Source organism: Nomascus leucogenys, chromosome 1a (assembly GCF_006542625.1).
Source record: "Nomascus leucogenys isolate Asia chromosome 1a, Asia_NLE_v1, whole genome shotgun sequence".
Lineage (NCBI taxonomy): Eukaryota > Metazoa > Chordata > Mammalia > Primates > Hylobatidae > Nomascus > Nomascus leucogenys.
The window spans coordinates 91,272,447-91,296,395 of NC_044381.1; the positions used below are offsets into that span (position 1 = coordinate 91,272,447).

At 36.8% G+C, this 23,949-nt stretch overlaps 1 protein-coding gene across 4 annotated transcripts in view; it reads left to right on the top strand.

The window, feature by feature from the left end:
• The window catches only part of ARHGAP5 (Rho GTPase activating protein 5), an 84,208-nt gene that overhangs the window by 40,072 nt on the left and 20,187 nt on the right, over nt 1-23,949 (top strand). For 3 of the 4 annotated variants that reach the window (XM_030813177.1, XM_030813165.1, XM_003263687.3), the window contains exon 3: nt 3,586-3,733. In XM_030813177.1, coding sequence (XP_030669037.1) covers nt 3,586-3,733 — 148 coding nt within the window. The remainder of the gene's footprint in view (nt 1-3,585; nt 3,734-23,949) is intronic. The other variant, XM_012504490.2, reaches the window with a different exon arrangement.

Here is a 23,949-nt window from a genome sequence, read left to right on the forward strand (position 1 = left end):
ACATTAGATTGCTAGCTCTGAATCTTGGTGTAACTGCAGACTTAAATAATTTGCCTTTATAACTTTATGGACCTTGGGACATATTTACTGGCATAAGCCAGAGAATCTACAATTTTGTTTTCCTGTCACAACCCCCGAATTTTAATTAAGTATTCAGGGCTGTCTGGATAAGGTTGAGACTTCACTTTTTCCTCTTTCCTGTGACCCCATAGATAGGGATAGAATTATTTCAGAATCATCGGAAAGTTTAAATTGACTCCTAAATGCTAGTACTATAAGAAAAGGAGTTAAGAGGTGATTGGAACATTTAGAGTTGGCTAGCTAGTTTGTTTTTCTTAAAACTTCATATTCCTCAGATGATATTACAGACTGTTAAGATCCCTTCCTTCCTGTTGTTCCCACCATAGTCTAGGCATTGCCATTTTCATTAATCTACCTAAGTGTAGGCCAGGCGCGGTGGCTCACGCCTGTAATCCTAGCACTTTGGGAGGCCGAGGCGGGCAGATCACGAAGTCAGGATATCGAGACCATCCTGGCTAATGCAGTGAAATCCCATCTCTACTAAAAATACAAAAAATTAGCCAGGCGTGGTGGCAGACGCCTGTAGTCCCAGCTACTCGGAAGGCTGAGGCAGGAGAATGGCGTGAACCCAGGAGACAGAGCTTGCAGTGAGCTGAGATCACGCCACTGCACTCCAGCCTGGGCGACAGAGCAAGACTCCTTCTCAAAAAGAAAAAAAAAAAAACTACCTAAGTGTAATCTCTTTCACCACTGCATTTATCTCCAAACAGAAAACATCTGCTTCAGTTTTCATTTTTCTAATCAAATGATAATATAGCTAATAGTTGGTAGGCTGCAAAGCACCTTTGTGTTCCTGAGAAAGAAAAGAACTCAACCACCTGCCTCAACTTTGAGGTTATAGTCTCTTCATTTCCACTTCCTTGCACATTGTTCTGTTTTGGTGGTGGTCGAAGTGGAGGGATCATTTAAGGAGTAAGGATCCACACCACTTACTTGACTTGCACTTGGCTTGCTGAGTTAGGTCTTGAGCCAGAAACAAACACTCCAGTGCCCCCTTGATAACATTCCAGACACCTAGTTGTGTTTGGTTTAATCTGCACTTAACAGAGTTGCATATAATCTGCATCACCAGAGAATGATGGTGTAAGAGGATTTAGAAGTTAGATTTCATGAGCTCTGAGAGTTTGCTGGATGGAGAGACCTGAAATTGAAAGGATTTAATTAAGTGTTTAAGATATTTAAGATATTCAGAGACTCAGAAGAATACGTTGAAGTATGCATTCAAAAGACAGACTTCCAGAAACAATGAGAAACTAAGATGAAGACCATTGTTTTCAGGCATTGAAAGCCCTGCCTGTGCTCCTTTCCCTGCCCACACATATACATTTTTCTGATTAAAAATTATACATTTTTGTCCAATTTGAAAACCAGTATGACAAATATGACAAATATTAATAGATTTGTGATTTATGCCAGAGAAAATAAAAATTTATAGATTAAACTGAAAAACAAGGGCCGTCAATAAAAGTGGCCTAATACCCTCTGAATTTCTGAAAACTTGCCCATCTTTTTATACTTCAGAAACTCTCAATGGGATGTGCACAATAGAGTCATCTGTAGGAATCCTTGCTATACCCTACTCTAGAGAGTGAATCAGAATCTCCTCAGTAGTTTGATTCCCAAAAATACTTCCTTAAGTTTTTGAGATGTTCATTCTTTGGTTAAGAATCATTTTCCCTCTAATACTACATTGAAGTTAAACTGTGAAAATTCATATTTAATTTTTTTTTTTACTATTGTGAAAATGTCTTGTACCTTACTTATGAATGTTATCCTAGCATTTAAGAAAGCATCGGGCTGGGAGCGGTGGCTCAGCCTGTAATATGAGCACTTTGGGAGCCCAAGGCGGGCGGATCACGAGGTCAGGAGATCGAGACTATTCTGGCTAACATGATGAAACTACGTCTCTACTAAAAAAATACAAAAAAATTAGCCGGGTGTGGTGGCGGGCACCTGTAGTCCCAGCTACTCAGGAGGCTGAGGCAGGAGAATGGTGTGAACCTGGGAGGCAGAGCTTGCAGTGAGCCAAGATCGCGCTGCTGCACTCCAGCCTGGGTAGCAGCCAGACTCCGTCTCAAAAAAAAAAAAGCATCGGCTGGGTGCTGTGGCTCATGCATGTAGTCCCAGCACTTGGGGAGGCCGAGGCAGGCGAATCATGAGGTCAGGAGTTTGAGACCAGCCTGGCCAACGTGGTGAAATCCCATCTCTACTAAAAAAACAAACAAAAAAAATTAGCTGGGCTTGGTGGTGCATGACTGTAATCCCAGCTACTCGGAAGGCTGAGGCAGGAGACTTGCTTGAACCCGGTAGGCAAGGTTGCAGTGAGCTGAGATTGCGCCACTGCTCTCCAAGCTGGGTGATAGAGTGAGATTCCGTCTAAAAAAAAATAAAAAGCTACTGGGCGCAGTAGCTCACGCCTGTAATCCCAGCACTTTGGGAGGCCGAGGTGGGTGGATCACGAGGTCAGGAGATTGAGACCATCCTGGCTGATATGGTGAAACCCCCGTCTCTACTAAAAATACAAAAATTAGCTGGGCGTGGTGGCGGGCGCCTATAGTCCCAGCTACTCGGGAGGCTGAGGCAGGAGAATGACGTGAACCCAGGAGGCGGAGCTTGCAGTGAGCCTAGATTGCGCCACTGCACTCCAGCCTGGGTGACAGAGCAAGACTCTGTCTCAAAAAGGAAAAGTAAGGCTGGGCGCGGTGGCTCACACCTGTAATCCCAGCACTTTGGGAGGCTGACGCAGGCAGATCACGAGGTCAGGAGATTGAGATCATCCTGGTTAACATGTTGAAACCCGTCTCTACTAAAAATACAAAAGGAAATTAGCCTGGTGTGGTGGTGGGCGCCTGTAGTCCCAGCTACTTGGGAGGCTGAGGCAGGAGGATGGCGTGAACCCAGCAGGTGGAGCTTGCAGTGAGCCGAGATTGCGTCACTGCACTCCAGTCTGGGTGACAGAGACTCCATCTCAAAAAATAAAAAAATAAAAATAAAAAGCATCAGTAGGTAGGAAGAAAATGGAAAAGTAAGGGACAAATGATGGAACTAACGGTTCATGGAGTTATATAGCATCATTATACAATCAATAATTAGAGCTCTTACGTTATTACAAATATAGATAGACACAGAAAACTCACTGGGACCTGCCTCAAGACCAAATGAAGTTAATATATCACACCTAAACTGAATCAGGTATTGCTTGCCCCTAGTTTGTCCCTTGTGTTGGCATTGAAAAGTGATATCTTCTATTCTCTCCTGACCTATCAAGTCTTCTGTTATTTTCCAAAGAGAACATTTTCTTCCAATAAGCCATTTTTTTCTGTTCACTTATGTCTCCAATCAAGTTGCTACTTCTGGCAAAATTTATTTAGCGAGTCATATTGGTGGACATTTAGGTTGGATGTGGCTATAAAATTTTTCTTTTGATCCGAACTGTGTATTTACATTGCTTATTACTATTATTCTGAAATTAATTTTAATAGTGTTAAATATGTTTTCTTATAGCAGAAAAAGAAAACTAAGAACTTCAATCCACCAACACGTAGAAATTGGGAAAGTAATTACTTTGGGATGCCCCTCCAGGATCTGGTTACAGCTGAGAAGCCCATACCACTATTTGTTGAGAAATGTGTGGAATTTATTGAAGATACAGGTAGGATAGAAGAATCATTGCAAGAGATTTGATTTTAAATTTCACTTTTGATACACCAACAGTTTGTCAAATGTTTGATTTGTTAATATAGTTCTCATTATTAGGATTGTCTTGTATTAACTCCATCTGATCAGGTAACCATCTGATATTTGAAAGAAGTTTTTGTTGACCAGTAATGCTGTTATTGGACTTCTCTTGAAGTAATAAATGGCTAAGTTGAATACTAAAATGTTAAACTTGCCTTATTCTGGAATTTAGAATAACTTTATTAAGTTACGCTATTTAAGAGATATAGTTATGGTTTGAATAGTGTGGAAGTTTTCCATATTTTTAAGTCCAATACTGTTTACTCGCATTACCCATTTTACACATGGGTTTTTCTTTTAAAACTTACAACAGTAGTTGTAAATGCGTAAAAGGCAGCTTGTTCTATTTGTGATGTTACTATTTATTCAGTTCTAGCTTGACATGATTTATATGATTTGCGCTATATTTTTAAAGAATGCATAGATATCCTCATTATTTTAAAAACAAGCCTGCTCTTATGTTTACTTTGCCTAATGTAATCTCAAAACTAAAAAAAATAGGCAAGTTAAAGGTGGAATATAGGGACGGAAGATTGTTGTTTTTGAGTGCATTTAAAATGAACACGAGTTAACCATGAAACCTTAGTGACTGAATGTACTACACATTTTAATGGCTTGAAAACATGAGCTAAGTCAGTTTTGGCTTTGTTTGTTACTAATGAACCCTTGATAGATAAGCATTGTTTAAAAAACAAAGTAGGATACTCTTGTTCTCACTAAAAAATCATGCTCATTTTTACTCACATGTACACCTTGCCCTTTGGTTTATCAGCTAAGTTGTATATATATATTGAGTTGTCTATTTGGTAAGGAATGTTGACACTTTCAGTTTTAATGAGAAGGTGGAATGTGCAGTGGCTCATGCCTGTAATCCCAGCACTTTGGGAGGCCGAGGCGGGCGGATCACAAGGTCAGGAGATCGAGACCATCCTGGCCAACATGGTGAAACCCTATCTCTACTAAAAATACAAAAATTATCTGGGCATTGTGGTTTGTGCCTGTAGTCCCAGCTGCTTGGGAGGCTGAGGCAGAAGAATTGCTCGAACCCAGGAGATGAAGGTGGCAGTGAGCCGAGATCACGCCACTGCACTCCAGCTTGTGACAGAGTGAGACTCCATCTCAAAAAAAAAAAAAAAAAAAAAAAAAAAAAAAAAGGAAGAAATTCCATTATCCACTAGTTTTGTAGTTGAAATGGCATGTGTCTTCTGCCTTCAGTTAATAAGTGTTAATTTACAGAGGCTACATTTGAATATCCCCTTTATCGTTTATTTTTCCCTTCAGCAAATACTTGAGAAGTGTTATTAAATTTCTTGAGTCTATTTCTGTCCACCTTTAATGTAGCAGAAATGCAAAGGTTCTTAAAATATTAGCTTCCTGTTTTGGATTTAAAGAATTCTCATTTTTCTCTAGTATTATAATTAAGCCTATGGATACAACTGAACAATTAGAAAATACTTTCCTTTAGTGATTGAAAAGCAATAATAAAATTATAGATTAGCATTTTGTACATTTACTATTTAAAATTTCTAATTCTTGAATATTACATAGTAGTTGAGTGATTCGGTTTGAGGAAAATAAATGAATTCCAAATATAGGATAAAATGCAGGTCTAGTCCAATTCTTAAAACAACTTGAATTAGTTTAGGTCAACTCTCAGGTAATTTATATATTTAAGTGCTTTGGTAGGAAGATAACATAGACCATAGAAGAGAGTAAAAGATTAAACTAGTTCTTTTGTTGTCATTGTAGTATATTGCTTGATTTTATTACTGATTTTAAAACTACTAAGTGGTTTTAGCAAAAATTCCTAATTGCCTACGAAGTTATCTGTGTCTTTTGAGAAATTCGTTCATTTCATCTAAATTTCATCAATTTACAGCTCTCAAAATGGACTGTAGCATAACCTTCTTACATTTAAGGTTCAACTTGTAAATATATTGCAGATACCCATTACTTAAAAATTGTGATATTTTGCTGTTTATAGAACCTTAGATGTAGTGATATAAATGATCAGTAATTGTGTTGTTATAATCAGTCCTCTTATTTAAAAGACTAACCTTTCTTGAACAACCTAGAAGAAAATATTGACAGTTTTAAGAATCAGCTTTATTGATATAATTTACATACAATAAAATTCACTAATTTGAATCGTACAGTATGAATTTTTATAATCTATAGTCATATAACTGCCATCACAATCAAGATTTAAGTTATTTTCATCACCCCCAAAAGCATCTGGTCTTTTATTATTTTATTAAGTATAATGTTAGCTGTTGGATTTTTGTAGATGAACTTTATCTGGTTGAGAAAGTACTCTAACATTCCTAGTTTGCTGAGTTTTTATACAAAATAGGTGTTGATTTTGTCACGTGGTTTTCTGCATCTGTTGAGGTTATCTTACGATAGTTTTTTTGCTGTGGATGGTGAATTACATTGATTCTTCACATGTTAAACTAACCTTACATCCCTGGGATAAATACCACTTAATCATGTTTTATCCTTTTTATGTATTGCTGGATTCATTTTCTAAAATGTTAAGGATTTTTGCATCCTGAAGGATTTTAGTCTGTAGTTTTCTTTTCTTGCAATGTGTTTGTCTGGTTGGTATCAGAGTGAAAAGCTGGCATCATAGATTGTTTATTTTCTGGAAGAGTTTATGTAGAATTGGTAATATTTCTTTCTTTAATTTTAGTAGAATTCATCAGTGAAATGATTTTGACCTGGAATTTGTTTGTGAGGAGGTTTTTAATTGAAGTTTCTTTAGTAGATATAGGGCTATTCAGATTTTTTATTTCTTCTGGAGTAAGCATTTGTTGTTTGTGTGTTTTGAGGAATTCATTCATTTCATCTAAATTGACAAGGTTTTTAATAAAATTCCTTATTATCCTTTTAGTGCCTTGTAGCATCTGTAGTGACGTCTTTCTTCCCTGATATTACTAAATTGTGTCTTTTTTATTGTGGTTGAGGTTTATCAGTTTTATTGATCACTTCAAAGGACCAGCTTTGCTTTTATTGATTTTCCTTTTTTTTTCCATTTTTTAATTTATTGAATTCTACTTGTTTCTTTCTTCTTTGGTTTATCTGAAGTTTCTTAAAATAGAAATCTAGATTACTGTGTTAGACCAGTTTTCTTTTCTACTGTAAATATTTAATGGTCCAAATTTTCCTCTAAGCATTGTTTTAGCTGTATTCCATATAGATATGTTGTGTTCCATTTTTGTGTAATTCAAAATACTTTGTAATTTCCATTTTTTTTTAAAATTAACTCATCGGTTATTAGATTTCTAAATATTTGGTGGTTTTCCACATCTTTTTTGTTCATTTCTAGTTTAATTATTTTGCATTTAAAAAACAAGGAGTTTGATTCCAGGTTAAGTTTATTGAGACTTGTTTTATAGCCCAGAATATGGTCTCTTTTGAAGAATTTAATGAGACCGTGAACTGAATGTTTATTATAGTGTGAAGGGTTCTATAAATGTCAGATCAAATTCTTTGAGCGTGTTGGTCAAGTCCTGTATATCCTATTTTATATCCTATTTTTCTTGTTTACTTTTGTAAAATTAAAGAATACTGTTGAAATCTGCAATCATGATTGTAGATTGTGTGTTTCTCCTTTCAGTTCTATTAGATTTTACATCATGTATTTTGAAGATCTTTTAATTTCATACACATTTAGGATTATGTCCTTTTTTTTTTTTTTTTTTTTTGAGACAGGGTTCTCTTTCTAACACCCAGGCTGAAGTGCAGAGGTGTAACCTCAGCTAGTTGCAACCTCCACCTCCCCAGCTCAGGCAATCCTCCCACCTCAGCCTCCCAAATAGCTGGGACTGCCACCACACCCAGTCACCTTTTTTGATTTTAGTAGAGACAGGGTTTTGCCATTTTCCCCAGCCTGGTCTCAAACTCCTGAGCTCAAGCAATCTTCCCACCTAAGTCCCCCAGAGTGCTGGGATTATAGGTGTGAGCCACCGTGCTTGGCCAGGATTGTCTTACGAACCGACGTACTATCATTATAAGGCATTTCTTTTTATGCTTTGTCGTATTCTTTATTCTGAAGTCTACTTTGCCTAGTATTAATATAGCCAATGTTTTTTCCTTTGAGTAGTGTTTGTGATACATCTTTTTCTTTACTTACGCTTTTATGTATCTTCATTTCTAATGTGGTATACATCTTTATAGTTTACCTTCAAGTGATATACCACTTTAATGTGTTTTATAAGAACCTTAGAACAGTATACTTCCCTCATACCTTGTTCTATTGTTATATATTTTAAATCTGTAATGTTTTAAAATGACAATACATGTTTATAATTTTTGCTTTAAACGGATTGTTGTCCTTGTTTTTGAAAGATACTTTCTTAGATTAGAATTCTCTTTTGTGTAATAGCTTTATTGAAATATAATTCACTTTATACAATACACCCATTTAAAGTGTACAGTTTATTCACAGAGTTGTACCAGCATCAGCACAATCAATTTTGGAACATTTTCATCATCCCAAGAAGAAATACTATACTGATTAAGCAATCACTTTGTATTCCCCACTCTCACCCCCCATCAACTTTCTGCCTTTACAGGCTTGCCTATTCCTGGATATTTCATATAAATTGAATAATATATCATGTGGTCTTTTGTGATTGGCTTCTTTCATTTAACATAGTTTTCGAGTTATTCATGTTGTATCATCTATCAGTACTTAATTTCTTTTTGTTGCTGAATAGTTTTACATTGATGGACACTTGGTTTGTTTCTACTTTTTAACTCTTGTGAAGAGTGCTGCTGTGAACATTACTGTCAGAGTTTGTGTGTAGACATATGTTTTCACCTCTTGGGTATATACTTAGAGTGGAATTGTTGGATCTGTGTTTAGCCTTTTAAGGAACTACCAGACTCTTTCAAAGAGGTGGCACCACTTGACATTCCCATCAGCAATGTGAATTCCAATTTCTCCACATTTTGCCAATGTTTATTTTTCTTTTTTATTATAGTCATATAAGTGGTAATGTGAAATGTATCTCATATGATTTTGATTTGCATTTCCCTGATGACTAATGATGCAGAACATCTTTTTAAGTGCTTTATTGGCTTTTTGTACACATCTTCGAAGAAATATCTGTTCAGATCCTTTGCCCACTTTTTAGTTGGATTGTTTGTCTTACTGTTGAGTTTAAGGGCTCTTTGTATATTTTGGATACAAATTGTTTTCAAATATGATTTGCTAAAATATTCCCCATTCTGTGGGTAGTTTTTTTACAACTTCTTGATGATATGCTTTGAAGCATAAAGTTTTCAATTTTGATGAAGTACATTTTGTCTGTTTCAAAAATTTTGTCACTGTGTGTGTGGTGTCGTGTCTAAGAAGGTTTTTGCCTAATCCAAGGTCACAAAGATTTATTCTATTTATCTTCCAAGAGTTTTATGGTTTTAGCACACACATTTAGGTCTGTGATCCATTTTGACTTAATTTTTGTGTGTGGTTTAAGGAAAGGTTCCAGCTTGATTCTTTTGCATGTGGATATCCATTATATAAGCACTATTTATTAAAAAGACTATTCTACTGAATTGCCTTGGCACAGTTGTTCAAAATCAGTTGACCATAAATGTGAAGGTTTGTTTCTGGACTCACTTATATTCTATTGATCTATATGTCTGTCCATACATGCTATTATCTGTCTGTTTTCATTACTGTTTTGTAGTAAGTTTTGAAATCAAGAAGTGTGACTGTTTCAGCTTTGTTCTTCCGGGTATGGAGTTTTAGGCTGATGTTTTTTTTCCTTTTCATTCATCTCTTTAAAGACTGCTTGTTATGTTACCTTATACCTAATGAGATTTCTGCTGTCATTCTTATCTGTGTTCTTCTGAATGGAATGTATTCTCTTGTCTCCCTCAACCCCCAACTACTTCAAGATTATTCTCTCTAGTTTTCAGCAATTTTATTAAAAATAAAATTATCACATAATTTTAATAATCTTAGTATGTGTGTTTTAAAAACTACATCTGCTTGAGGTTTCTGGAGCGTCTAAGCTCTCCTAGTTTATAATTTTCGAATTTGGAAAATTTGGGGCCATTATTTCTTGAAGCATTTTTTTTTCTTCTTCCATTTCCCACTCCTTATTCGTGTGTTAGACCTCTAGGAATTGTTTAAAACTTTTTTATTCTGTATGGCCAAATGTAGAAATGCCATTTAAGTCTTCTTTTTATGTGTTCATTTCTATACCCATTATATTGATGTTTTCCCGTGCATATATGTCTTTGGGCATATAAAATTTATAATAGCCATTTTAAGATTTTTGGTTTACTAATTCTGTTCTATATCATTTCTGGGCCTCTTTCTGTTGTTTTTGTTGTTTTGTAGGTTATATTTTTCTGCTTCTTTTGATAGTTTCGATGTCAGAATTCTGAATTCTACATTATTTAGTCTTCTGAATTTTATTGGGTGATGTTATTAGTGTTTCTTTAAAGAATGTTAGATTTGCATTTAAAGTTAATATTGTTATGTGTGAATTTGATCCTGTCATTATGATGTTAGTTGATTATCTTGCTCATTAGTTGATGCAGTTTCTTCCTAGCCTCGATGGTCTTTACAATTTGGCATGTTGTAAATGGGCTAAATGCTCCAATTAAAAGACACAGACTGGCAAATTGAATAAGGAGTCAAGACCCATCAGTGTGCTGTATTCAGGAAACCCATCTCAAGTGCAGAGACATACATAGACTCAAAATAAAGGGATGGAGGAAGATCTACCAAGCAAATGGAAAACAAAAAAAGGCAGGGGTTGCAATCCTAGTCTCTGATAAAATAGACTTTAAACCAACAAAGATCAAAAGAGACAAAGAAGGCCATTACATAATGGTAAAGGGATCAATTCAACAAGAAGAACTAACTATCCTAAATATATATGCACCCAATAAAGGAGCACCCAGATTCATAAAGCAAGTCCTGAGTGACCTACAAAGAGACTTAAACTCCCACACAATAATAATGGGAGATTTTAACACCCCACTGTCAACATTAGACAGATCAACGAGACAGAAAGTTAACAAGGATACCCAGGAATTGAACTCAGCTCTGCACCAAGTGGAACTAATAGACATCTACAGAACTCTCCACCCCAAATCAACAGAATATACATTTTTTTCAGCACCACACCACACCTATTCCAAAATTGACCACATAGTTGGAAGTAAAGCTCTCCTCAGCAAATGTAAAAGAACAGAAATTATAACAAACTGTGTTTCAGACCACAGTGCAATCAAACTAGAACTCAGGATTAAGAAACTCACTCAAAACCACTCAACTACATGGAAACTGAACAACCTGCTCCTGAACGACTACTGGGTACATAACGAAATGAAGGCAGAAATAAAGATGTTCTTTGAAACCAACGAGAAAAAAGACACAGCATACCAGAGTCTCTGGGACACATTCAAAGCAGCGTGTAGAGGGAAATTTATAGCACTAAATGCCCACAAGAGAAAGCAAGAAAGATCCAAAATTGACACCCTAACATCACAATTAAAAGAACTAGAAAAGCAAGAGCAAACACATTCAAAAGCTAGCAGAAGGCAAGAAATAACTAAAATCAGAGCAGAACTGAAGGAAATAGAGACACAAAAAACCCTTCAAAAAATTAATGAATCCAGGAGCTGGTTTTTTGAAAAGATCAACAAAATTGATAGACTGCTAGCAAGACTAATGAAGAAAAGAGAGAAGAATCAAATAGACGCAATAAACAATGATAAAGGGAATATCACCACCGATCCCACAGAAATACAAACTACCATCAGAGAATACTACAAACACCTCTATGCAAATAAACTAGAAAATTTAGAAGAAATGGATAAATTCCTCAACAAATACACCCTCCCAAGACTAAACCAGGAAGAAGTTGAATCTCTGAATAGACCAATAACAGGCTCTGAAATTGTGGCAATAATCAATAGCTTACCAACCAAAAAGAGTCCAGGACCTGATGGATTCACAGCCGAATTCTACCAGAGGTACAATGAGGAACTGGTACCATTCCTTCTGAAACTATTCCAATCGACAGAAAAAGAGGGAATCCTCCCTAACACATTTTATGAGGCCAGCATCATCCTGATACCAAAGCCTGGCAGAGACATAACCAAAAAAGAGAATTTCAGACCAATATCCTTGATGAACATTGATGCAAAAATCCTCAATAAAATACTGGCAAACCGAATCCAGCAGCACATCAAAAAGCTTATCCACCATGATCAAGTGGGCTTCATCCCTGGGATGCAAGGCAGGTTCAACATACGCAAATCAATAAATGTAATCCAGCATATAAACAGAACCAAAGACAAAAACCACATGATTATCTCAATAGATGCAGAAAAGGCCTTTGACAAAATTCAACAACCCTTCATGCCAAAAACTCTCAATAAATTAGGTATTGATGGGATGTATCTCAAAATAATAAGAGCTATCTACGACAAACCCACAGCCAATATCATACTGAATGGGCAAAAACTGGAAGCATTCCCTCTGAAAACTGGCACAAGACAGGGATGCCCTCTCTCACCGCTCCTGTTCAACATAGTGCTGGAAGTTCTGGCCAGAGCAATCAGGCAGGAGAAAGAAATAAAGGGTATTCAATTAGGAAAAGAGGAAGTCAAATTGTCCCTGTTTGCAGATGACATGATTGTATATCTAGAAAACCCCATCGTCTCAGCCCAAAATCTCCTTAAGCTGATTAGCAACTTCAGCAAAGTCTCAGGATACAAAATCAATGTACAAAAATCACAAGCATTCTTGTACACCAATCACAGACAAACAGAGAGCCAAATCATGAGTGAACTCCCATTCACAATTGCTTCAAAGAGAATAAAATACCTAGGAATCCAACTTATAAGGGATGTAAAGGACCTCTTCAAGGAGAACTACAAACCACTGCTCAATGAAATAAAAGAGGATACAAACAAATGGAAGAACATTCCATGCTCATGGGTTGGAAGAATCAATATCGTGAAAATGGCCATACTGCCCAAGGTAATTTATAGATTCAATGCCATCCCCATCAAGCTACCAATGACTTTCTTCACAGAATTGGAAAAAACTACTTTAAAGTTCATATGGAACCAAAAAAGAGCCCACATCGCCAAGTCAATCCTCAGCCAAAAGAACAAAGCTGGAGGCATCACACTACCTGACTTCAAACTATACTACAAGGCTACAGTAACCAAAACAGCATGGTACTGGTACCACAACAGAGATATAGATCAATGGATCAGAACAGAGCCCTCAGAAATAATGCCGCATATCTGCAACTATCTGATCTTTGACAAACCTGACAAAAACAAGCAATGGGAAAAGGATTCCCTATTTAATAAATGGCGCTGGGAAAACTGGCTAGCCATATGTAGAAAGCTGAAACTGGATCCCTTCCTTACACCTTATACAAAAATTAATTCAAGATGGATTAAAGACTTACATGTTAGACCTAAAACCATAAAAACCCTAGAAGAAAACCTAGGCAATACCATTCAGGACATAGGCATGGGCAAGGACTTCATGTCTAAAACACCAAAAGCAATGGCAACAAAAGCCAAAATTGACGAATGGGATCTAATTAAACTAAAGAGCTTCTGCACAGCAAAAGAAACTACCATCAGAGTGAACAGGCAACCTACAAAATGGGAGAAAATTTTCGCAACCTACTCATCTGACAAAGGGCTAATATCCAGAAACCACAATGAACTCAAACAAATTTACAAGAAAAAAAACAAACAACCCCATCAAAAAGTGGGCAAAGGACATGAACAAACACTTCTCAAAAGAAGACATTTATGCAGCCAAAAAACACATGAAAAAATGCTCATCATCACTGGCCATCAGAGAAATGCAAATCAAAACCACAATGAGATACCATCTCACACTAGTTAGAATGGCCATCATTAAAAAGTCAGGAAACAACAGGTGCTGGAGAGGATGTGGAGAAATAGGAACACTTTTACACTGTTGGTGGGACTGTAAACTAGTTCAACCATTGTGGAAGTCAGTGTGGCAATTCCTCAGGGATCTAGAACTAGACATACCATTTGACCCAGCCATCCCATTACTGGGTATATACCCAAAGGACTATAAATCATGCTGCTATAAAGACACATGCACACGTATGTTTATTGCGGCACTATTCACAATAGCAAAGACTTGGAACCAACCCAAATGTCCAACAACGATAGACTGGATTAAGAAAATGTGGCACATATACACCATGGAATACTATGCAGCCATAAAAAATGATGAGTTCATGTCCTTTGTAGGGACATGGATGAAACTGGAAACCATCATTCTCAGTAAACTATCGCAAGGACAAAAACTGAACACCGCATGTTCTCACTCATAGGTGGGAATTGAACAATGAGAACACATGGACACAGGAAGGGGAACATCACACTCCGGGGACTGTTGTGGGGTGGGGGTAGGGGGAAGGGACAGCATTTGGAGATATACCTAATGCTAAATGACCAGTTAATGGGTGCAGCACACCAACATGGCACATGGACACATATGTAACAAACCTGCACATTGTGCACATGTACCCTAAAACTTAAAGTATAATAATAATAATAATAATAAAGAAAAAAGAGATGAAGGGAAAAAAAAGGAATGTTAGATTTGCTCGGTGCTTCTGCTTGGCTGGTGGAGAAAAAGAAAAAAAAAGTTAAGAGTGTTTGATTTGTTTTTTCATGTGTTAAGTACCTTGTGAATCAGTTTGGTCCTTTCTAAGATGGATTGTAAGTTTGTATGGCAGATCTAGAGCAGCCTTTATTCTGATACTTGTTTATACCTACAATAAAATGAGATTTGGCCCTATGCCCCATTTATTAAAAGGTCTTCTGAGAATAAAACTTGAACTATTCTCAGCTCTTGGCCTCAAGAAGTTTTCTCTCATATATGTGCAGTATTCAGCCAAAGAACCCAGAGACTCTTCTGCATATCCGATACTCTCTTTCTCTGTGTATTTCTTTATCTTTTTGGTATTCTACCCCACAAATTCTAGCCTTCTCAGTCTTTCTGAACTCTCATCTCTCCTCAGCTCTCGTAGACCATTGTAATTCCACCTCCCATCACTAACTACCACCTAAAAACTCTCCAGACACTACGTTGGGGCATTCAGACAGCTTGCCTCGTTTGCTGCTTTTTCCCTCATGGATCATGGTTTTGAACTGTGATTAATGTGCATGTTCAGTGTCTGAAAACTGTGTTTCATATAATTTTTCGAGTCTTTAGTTTTTTACCGTGGGAGGGCAATTTCCATAGCAGTTAATCAGAGCATCATGGTGGAAGCAGATGTCCCTATTTTTATAATAGTACTATCTTAATAAGTTGTGCTAGGTTCCACTTGGGAAATGACCCTTGAAATATTAATAAAGTTTACAGTACACAAAAAGGGATAGTGCAGAAGAGAGCAACTGAAGAGAAAGGGAATAATAGGTCTTTTTGAGGAGTTAATAAGGATGATAAACCTGATAGATATTGGGTTGAAAGAGGGCTCAGAAGTGCCTCTCAGATTGCTCTGTTAGAGTGACTGTAGATGACATTCCATTAATGAAAATAGACGTTATAATAAGAAATGGCAGTTTCGTAGTACATTCATGTTTGGACATGTTAAATCTTCTGAGGTGCCTGTGGGACATATAAAAGCCTGAGACACAGTTGTATATATGGCTATGGATCTCTGGAAAGTGGTTTGGTCTTTAGATATGATTTTGGTAATTGTCAGTGTCTAGATATTAATGTAAACTATATGTTGATATAATTCAGGGTAGACATCTAGGGTGGGAAGAAAAGTTCACAGAGCAAACAGGCTATACAAGAGTGGAGCCCTAAAATACTAGGGAGAAGAAAAATTTTAGTAAGAGAGAAGCATGATTATCAACATTTTAATGAGAATGATTTTTTTACATTGCTTTTTCTGAGGTGCAATTCATAAATAACATAAAAGTAACCATTTTGAAATGTACAATTCAGTGGCAGGTAGTATATTCACAGTGTTGGATAACCACCACCTCATCTAGTTCCAGAACATTTCTATTTACCCCGAAGAAACCGTGTACACATTAAGCAGTTACTTCTTGTTTCCCCCCTACTCCAGTCCCTGGCAGTAACCAATCTGCTTTATGTCTCTCTGAATTTACTAATTCTGGATATTTCCTATCAGTAGAATCACACAATGTATGACCTTTTCTTCTGCTTCTTAGCATTATTGTTTTGAGGTTCATCTGTGTTGTAACATGTATCATTATGTGTATATACATACATACATGCACACACATTTTGCTTATTCAATCGTTGTTTGGTGGACATTTGGGTTATTTCCACCTTTTGGCTATTGTGAACAGTCTGCTGTGAACATTCATGTGTACAACTATTCGTTCAAGTACCTGTTTTCAATTATTTTGGGTACCTAGGAGTAGAATACTGGATCATATGGTAATTCTGTGTTTAACTTTTTGAGTAGCTGTCAGATTGTTTCCACAGTGGATGCACCATTTTACTTCCCACCAGCAATGTGTAAGAGTTCAAATTTCTCCACGTTGTTGCCAACACTTTTATGTGTTCTGTATGTGTATGAATTCTAGCTGTCTTATCCCTTTTGATAAGGATTCCATTTAATCACTAAGTAGTTACTTTGTCAGTATTGTGATTTTAGCAATATTAAGTCTTCGAATCCATAAATGTTTGATGTCTTTTTTATTTGTCTTTAATTTCTTTAAGTACTGATTTGTAGTTTTCGGTGTTCAAGTCTTGCCTTGGTTAAACTTATTCCTAGGTATTTCATTGGAACGTTATTGTAAATGGAATTTAATTTAATTTTCATGTTTATGGATGTTTATGGTGGTGTGTAGAACTGATTTTTGTGTGTTGATCTTGTATCCTGAAGTTTTGCCGAATTATTAGCTCTATTTTTTGTGTGTATTTGGGTTTTTTTTAATGTATGTTTGTCTTCTGCGAATAGGGATACCTTTACTTTCAAATCTGAATGCTTACTGTTTCTTTGTCTTGCCTAATTGCTGTGGCTTGAACTTCCAGTGCAATGTCGAATAGCAGTTGTGAAAGGAGCACACCATTGTCTTGTTCCTTATCTCAGGGGAAGCTTTTATTCTTTCATCATGGAGTATGATATCAGCCGTGGGTTTTGTTTTTTTTTTTTTTTGAGGCAGAGTCTTGCTCTGTTGCCCAGGCTGGAGCACAGTGGCGTGATCTCGGCTCACTGCAAGCTCCACCTACTGGGTTCACACCATTCTCCTGCCTCAGCCTCCCAAGTAGCTGGGACTACAGGTGCCCGCCACCACACCCGGCTAATTTTTTGTATTTTTAGTAGAGACGGGGTTTCACCGTGTTAGCCAGGATGATCTCGATCTCCTGACTTCATGATCCGCCTGCTTCAGCCTCCCAAAGTGCTGGGATTACAGGCATGAACCACTGCGCCCGGCCAGCTGTGGGTTTTAATGTTCTTTGTCATGTTGAGGAAGTTCCTTTCTGTCTTATTTTCTTGTGGCTGCCATAATGAAGTCCTACAAGGTGGATAGCTTTAAAGAACAGATATTTATTGTCTCACGTTTATGAAAGCTAGAAGTCTGAAAGCAAGGTGTCAGCAGGGCCATGTTCCCTCTGAGACTCTAGGTAAACCTTCCTTGCCTCTTTCTTGCTTCTGGTGGTGGCTGTCAATCCCTGGTGTTCCATGGTTGGCAGCTGTATTACTACAATCTCTGCCTTTGGCATTCTCCATGTGCGCGCGCGGGTGTGTTTTCTCTTCTTTTCATAAGGACATCAGTCTTACTGGGTTAAGGACCTCACCCTACTCCAATAATGACCACATCTTACCTTAACTAACTACATCTGCAATGATCCTATTCCAAATAAGGTCACCTTCTAAGGTATTGGGGGTTAAGACTTCAACATACCTTTTTAGGATACAAAATTCAACTCATAATACCTTTCATTCCTAGTTTGTTGATGACAATTATTATTATTATGGAAGGGCGTTGGATTTCATTGGATTATTTTTCTGTGTCAGTTGAGATAATCGTTATTTTTCTTTTCTTTCATTTATTGATGTATTACGTGGATTGATTTTTCTTACATTAAACCCCCTTGCATTCCTGGAATAAATGCTTTTGGGATTATGTTATATAGTCTCTTTAATATGCTGTTAGATTCTATTTGCTAGTATTTTGTTGAAGACTTTTGCATCTGTATTCATAAAAGATACTGGTGTATTTTGTTTTCTTGTGGTATTTTTGTCTGGCTTTAATGTCAGGATGCTACTGACCTCATAGGAGTTAGGAAGTGTTTCTACTTTCAGAATGGTATATTTAATGACTGTGTTCCCTGGTTCTAAAAGTGCACTGTCTTCAGAATTTATTGAGGCATTCCTGTGTTAGAGACTTACGCTTTCTAAATTTTTTTCTGCATTTTTAGTTTTTCAGCCTCCTGCTTTATTGTCAGCATACCTCCTGCTGCTGTGTATCTCATTTTTGCTTTTCCAGTTTGCAACTTCTAATCTGCTGTGAGTGAGGAAAACATATGGCAGAGTTAAATTGTGCTTTTGGTTAGGTTAAATAGAATCTGTGGAAAAACCCAAGGTGTTTCTCTTATAAGTGAAATAATATGTTTTAATGGAAAGGCTTTGTGACATCTTATTGGCTATTCGTAGTCCTCTCTGTTCTCATATTTTTTTCAGTTACGATAGAGTAGGTGATCAGGTGACCAAATTCCAAATAGGTGAGGTATTACTCTATTTGCCAGAATTTTTATTTGCATGTGGTTGCAGTTAATCTGGAACACCCCACTATGACAAATGAATTATAAAGAAATAGAGACTATCTTTAGAGCATAGCAGTTATATTTTTGGTAAAAGTGGATTAGAAGGATAAACATTAATAGCATTCTCTGTATATTGGTCTACAACTTGTGTGTTGTTTCACCACCCCAATATGGGATGAAAATGGATGAATGAATCTTTGTGTTATTGCTAAAGTAAGTACAACTTCCTTAAGTAAAACCTTTTTGTTTAAACTTCAGCTTTCCCACTTGATGCTTTCAAGAACTCCCACTTTTTTTTTTTTTTTAATCACTACAACACTTTTTCACTAAGTATCAATCCCTTGTTTCTCCTGCCCTACCTTGTCTGGATATTTCTCAATCCATTTTTATGTTCACTCCCTTGCATACTTCCTCAAAACTTCGAACATTTTATTCACTTGGCAAAACCTGAACTTTGGTTAAACCCTCTGGTTACTCTGTGTTTGAACCAGAACAGAGGATCATGGCTATAGAAAAACAAACCATGCCGTTCACTTTGTATGACCGCACTACACTTCCAGGCATAGTGGCTCACACTTGTAATACCAGTGCTTTTGGGAAGCCAAGGAAGGATTGCCTGATCCCAGGAATTCGAGGTTGCAGTAAGCCATGATCACAGTACTGCATTCCAGCCTGGGTAACAGGGTGAGACTGTGCCTCTGAAGTAAATACATACATATATATGTAATAAAATATATATGTAATAAAAAAAATATATATATATGACCACATATCTTAAGCAGCTTCAGTGATCATCTTATATTTCCAGTTTACCTAGTAAATTTGTTTCTTGAATCCCTTGCATTCATAAGGGATTTTTTTTTTTTTTTTTTTGAGACGGAGTCTCACTGTGTCCCCCAGGGTGGAGTGTAGTGGCATGATCTCGGCTCAATGCAACCTCTACCTCCCAGGTTCAAGTGATTCTGGTGCTGCAACCTTCTGAGTAGCTGGGATTACAGGTGCCTGCTATCACACCAGGCTAATTTTTGGGTTTGTTTTTTTTTTAGTAGAGAAGGGATTTCATCATGTTGCCAGGCTGGTCTCAAACTCCTGACCTCAAGTCATCCTTCCGCCTCGGCCTCCCAAGGTGCTGGGATTACAGGTGTTAGCCACCACGCCCAGCCTGGGATTTATTTATTTATTTATTCTGAGGTGGAGTCTTGCTCTGTCGCCCAGTCTGGAGTGCAGTGGCACGATCTCAGCTCACTGCAACCTCCGCCTCCTGGATTCAAACAATTCTCCTGCCTCAGCCTCCCGAGTAGCTGAGACTACAGGCATGTGCCACCACACCCCGCTAATTTTTGTATTTTTAGTAGAGATGGGATTTCACCATATTGGCCAGGCTGGTCTCAAATTCCTGGCCTTGTGATCCACCTGCCTCGCCCTCCCAAAGTGCTGGGATTACAGGCATGAGCCACCGCACCCAGGCTGTTTTTATTTTCTCACATTTTTCAAAATTTTGGGACCTTTAGAAATGTTACAAGAATAGTATTATTGAGCATTTGTTTACCCTTATCTAGATTCACCAAGTAAACTTTTTACCACAGTTTTCCAGCTTTTTGGGAGGCTGGTGGGAGGTGCCAAACAATGTGAAATTCAGTTAAAAATGGCATGACACTTCACCTCCAAGTCATTTAGCATAGATTTCCCCACTAACAAGGACATTCTCTTCACATAACTGCAAAATAAATACCATGTTTAGGAAATTTAATATTGATACAATTCTATTGTCTAATATAATGTCTGTATTCAGATTCTCCCAATTGTCTCAACAGTGTCCTCTTAGAGCTTTTTTGTTGTATCAATCCAAGGTCCAAGCAAGGATCGTGTATTACTTTTCTTGTCATACTTCTTTAGTCTTCCTTAATCTAGAATAGTTTTCTAATCTTGTTTGTATGTTTTCATGTCATGAATTTTTTCATGAAAAAATTCAAAGCCTTTTTTTGCAGAATATTCCTAAATTTTATTTGGCTAGAAAGTAGTGACACATTTTAGTTCAATAAACTGAACTTATAATAACATATATATATCCCCCTCCCCACATGGAATTTTAAGAAACTCGTTTTTGATAAATTGAGAAAAGAAAATACTGCCTTTTGTCTTATTCCTGTAATGGCATTGTGCCTGAAAATGTCAAGTATCACCGCAAAAAACTCTTGCTCTATTGACGTTACTTCATCCCTATCAGCTTTTTAGCATGTGAAAAATCTCACTTCACTTAGCTTAAGTGAAGCCCCATTAGTAATGCATCATTAAAAACAGCGTGAACACGTTTACTTCGGCTGTTGTTTTAAAACTCAAAATAGCCGGCCTATTGAACTATACAATATCAGGGACAATATATTTTATGTCTTGTATCACACATATGTACTCTAAACACAGCACATAGTGGGCATTTAAGGAACATTAAATCTTGTTTGAAATCAAAATATCGTCACAATGTCTCATCATAGTATGTCTTCATGTGTTTATCTTTTGCTTCTCCTAAGTGTGTCTTTAAGTAGTTTGAGTAATTTATAGCCATTCCATTTACTGTTGATGTCATTTATGCATATCTGATTTACATTTGCTGTTGGGCCTGAGCCATCACATTTACAAGAATGACTCCCAGATCTTTATCTCTCACATTCCAGAGTGTTCTTATATTTCATTCTTATATTTAATTCTCCCAGTTGTCCAGGCCTCAGGTATCTCATTAATCTGTCTTTTTCACCCGTTGTGCCCACATACCATTAATTGCACATCCTTGTCCATTCCCAGCAATATTTGTCTTAACATCTGTTTTATAGGGAAGACTCAGTATATAGCATTTATTTTGTTCCTTCCAATCCAGTTGTCTTATCACTCCCAAATATTTTTCCTACTAAAAAGTATTGAGTGCCTAGAAAGAAAAAAGACCAAACTTTCATTGCCCAGGAATTGAGGCTTTTTTGGTTTAAATTATTTTATTTGCTAGTCAGCAAACACTAATGCAAAAAATACATTTAACTGGAATGAAGGTATCTTAGAGAAGCTGAAAGCAACTCATGTATTGGTCCAGAACCAGGCAGTGTTCTCTTTTCAGTTCTCCTTTCTGTCTAGACTCACCTGGTCTGTTCACAGATCCTAGAATTTTAGGTCTAAGTTGTTTTTTTGTTTGTTTGTTTGAGGCGGAGTCTCGCTCTGTTGCTCAGTCTGGAGCACAGTGGTGTGATCTAGTCTCACTGCAACCTCTGCCTCCCAGGTTCAAGCAGTTCTCCTGCCTCAGCCTCCCGAGCAGCTGGGATTACAGGCATATGCCACTACACCCAGCTAATTTTTGTATTTTTAGTAGAGACAGGGTTTCACCATGTTGGCCAGGCTGGTCTCAAACTCCTGGCCTCAGATGTTCCACCCACCTTGGCCTCCCAAAGTGCTGGGATTACAGGTGCAAGCCACCACTCCTGGCCGATTTTTAGGTCTAAGTTTTAACCACGTGCTAAGCCTAACCACATATCTTTGAATTCTAGTTCCAAATTTCCAGAAGAGATAATCTAATGAGTACAGTATAGTGAGCTTAGTGCCTAGTTAGTTTTTAATTTTACATTACCAAATAATCAAATAATTATTTAATTTTTTGATAACTGATGAATGTAGGATATGTTTTACCATGTTAAAATGCATATTGCATTGTGCAGTTTTCTTGAAATATGATTTTTACCATTTACTCATGGACCTCCTTCTATAGTTTTTGTACTTATATCAAACGTAAGAATGTCCTTTAATTCAGTGGGAGCTAGGTTCAATAAGTTTGTATACTACTAGTTCTTGTTTTGTTTTTTTCTTCCCAGCATGGGCTTTTAGAATTTTTTTGAGGTAAAATTTATATAACATAAGGTTAACCATTTTAAAGTATATAATTCAGAGGCGTTTAGTATATTCACAATGTTGTGCAACCATCACCTCTGGTTGCAAAATATTTTAATTGCTCCAAAAGGAGATCCTGTACCCATTAAACAGTCATTCCTCAATTCACTCCTCTCACAGCCCTTGCAACCAATCTGCCTTCTCTATAAGATGACCATTCTGGGAATTTCATGTTCTGAAATCACAAAATGTGACCTTTTGTGTATGGCTCTTTCATTTAGCATATTATTTAGACTTATCCTCATTATAGCATGTATCAGTACATTATTTTTATGATTTATAAATTCCATTATATAGCTATACCACATTTATCCATTTATTCATTGACAAGTATTTGGATTGTTTTCATTCTTTTGGCTGTTGTGGATAGTGCTGCTGTGAACGTTTGTGTATAAGTATTTGTTTTAGTACCTGTTTTGAGTTCTTGAGGATATATGCCTAGGAGTGGAATTGCTGGATCATACGGTAATTCTATGTTTAACTTAGTAGAGAAGCACCGCATTATTTTCTACAGCAGCGACACTATTTTACATTCTCATCAGCAGTGTACAGGTGTTTCAGTTTCTCCACATCCTCACCAACACTCGCTGTTTTCCATTTTTAAATTATGGCCATCCTTAATAAATATGAAGTAATGCCTCATTGTGATTTTGATTTCCATTTCGTGTTGACTAATGATGTTGAGCATCTTTTCATGTGCTTCTTGGCCATTTGTATACCTTCTTTGGAGAAATTTTTTTTTTTAAGTCTTTTGCCCTTTTTAAATTGGGTTATCTTTTGTTAAGTTGTTGATTCCTAGTACTGGACTTTTATCTGGTAAATGATTTTCAAGTATTTTCTCCCATTCTGTAGGTTGTCTTTTTTGATAATATCTTTTAATGTATAAAAGTTTTAAATGTTAATGAAATCCAATTTATTTTTAAATAAATTGGATGTATATTGTTGCTCATGCTGTTGGTAACATAAATAAGAATTTATTGGCAAAATCAAGGTCATGAAGATTTATCACTTTTTCCTTTATCCCTAGGTTTTATAGGGTTTGCTCTTACATTTAGGTCTTTAATATATTTTTGTATATAGTATGAGGTAAAGATCTAAATTCATTCTTAAGCATGTGGATATTCGCCTGTCTCTGCACTGTTTATTGCAAAGAGTATCCTTTTCTCATTAAATGGTCTTGACACCCTTGTTGAAAATCAGTTGGCCATAGATATATGGGTTTATTTCTGGACTCTCAGTTCTATTCCATTGATCTGTATATTATACTTTTGCTAGTACCACACTGTTTTGGTTACTGTAATTTTGTAGTAAGTTTTGAAATCAGAAAGCATAGAGTTCTTCGGTTTTTTCTCCTTTTTCAAGATTCCTTTAGCTACAGAGTTTCCTGCAATTGAATGTGAATTTGAGGA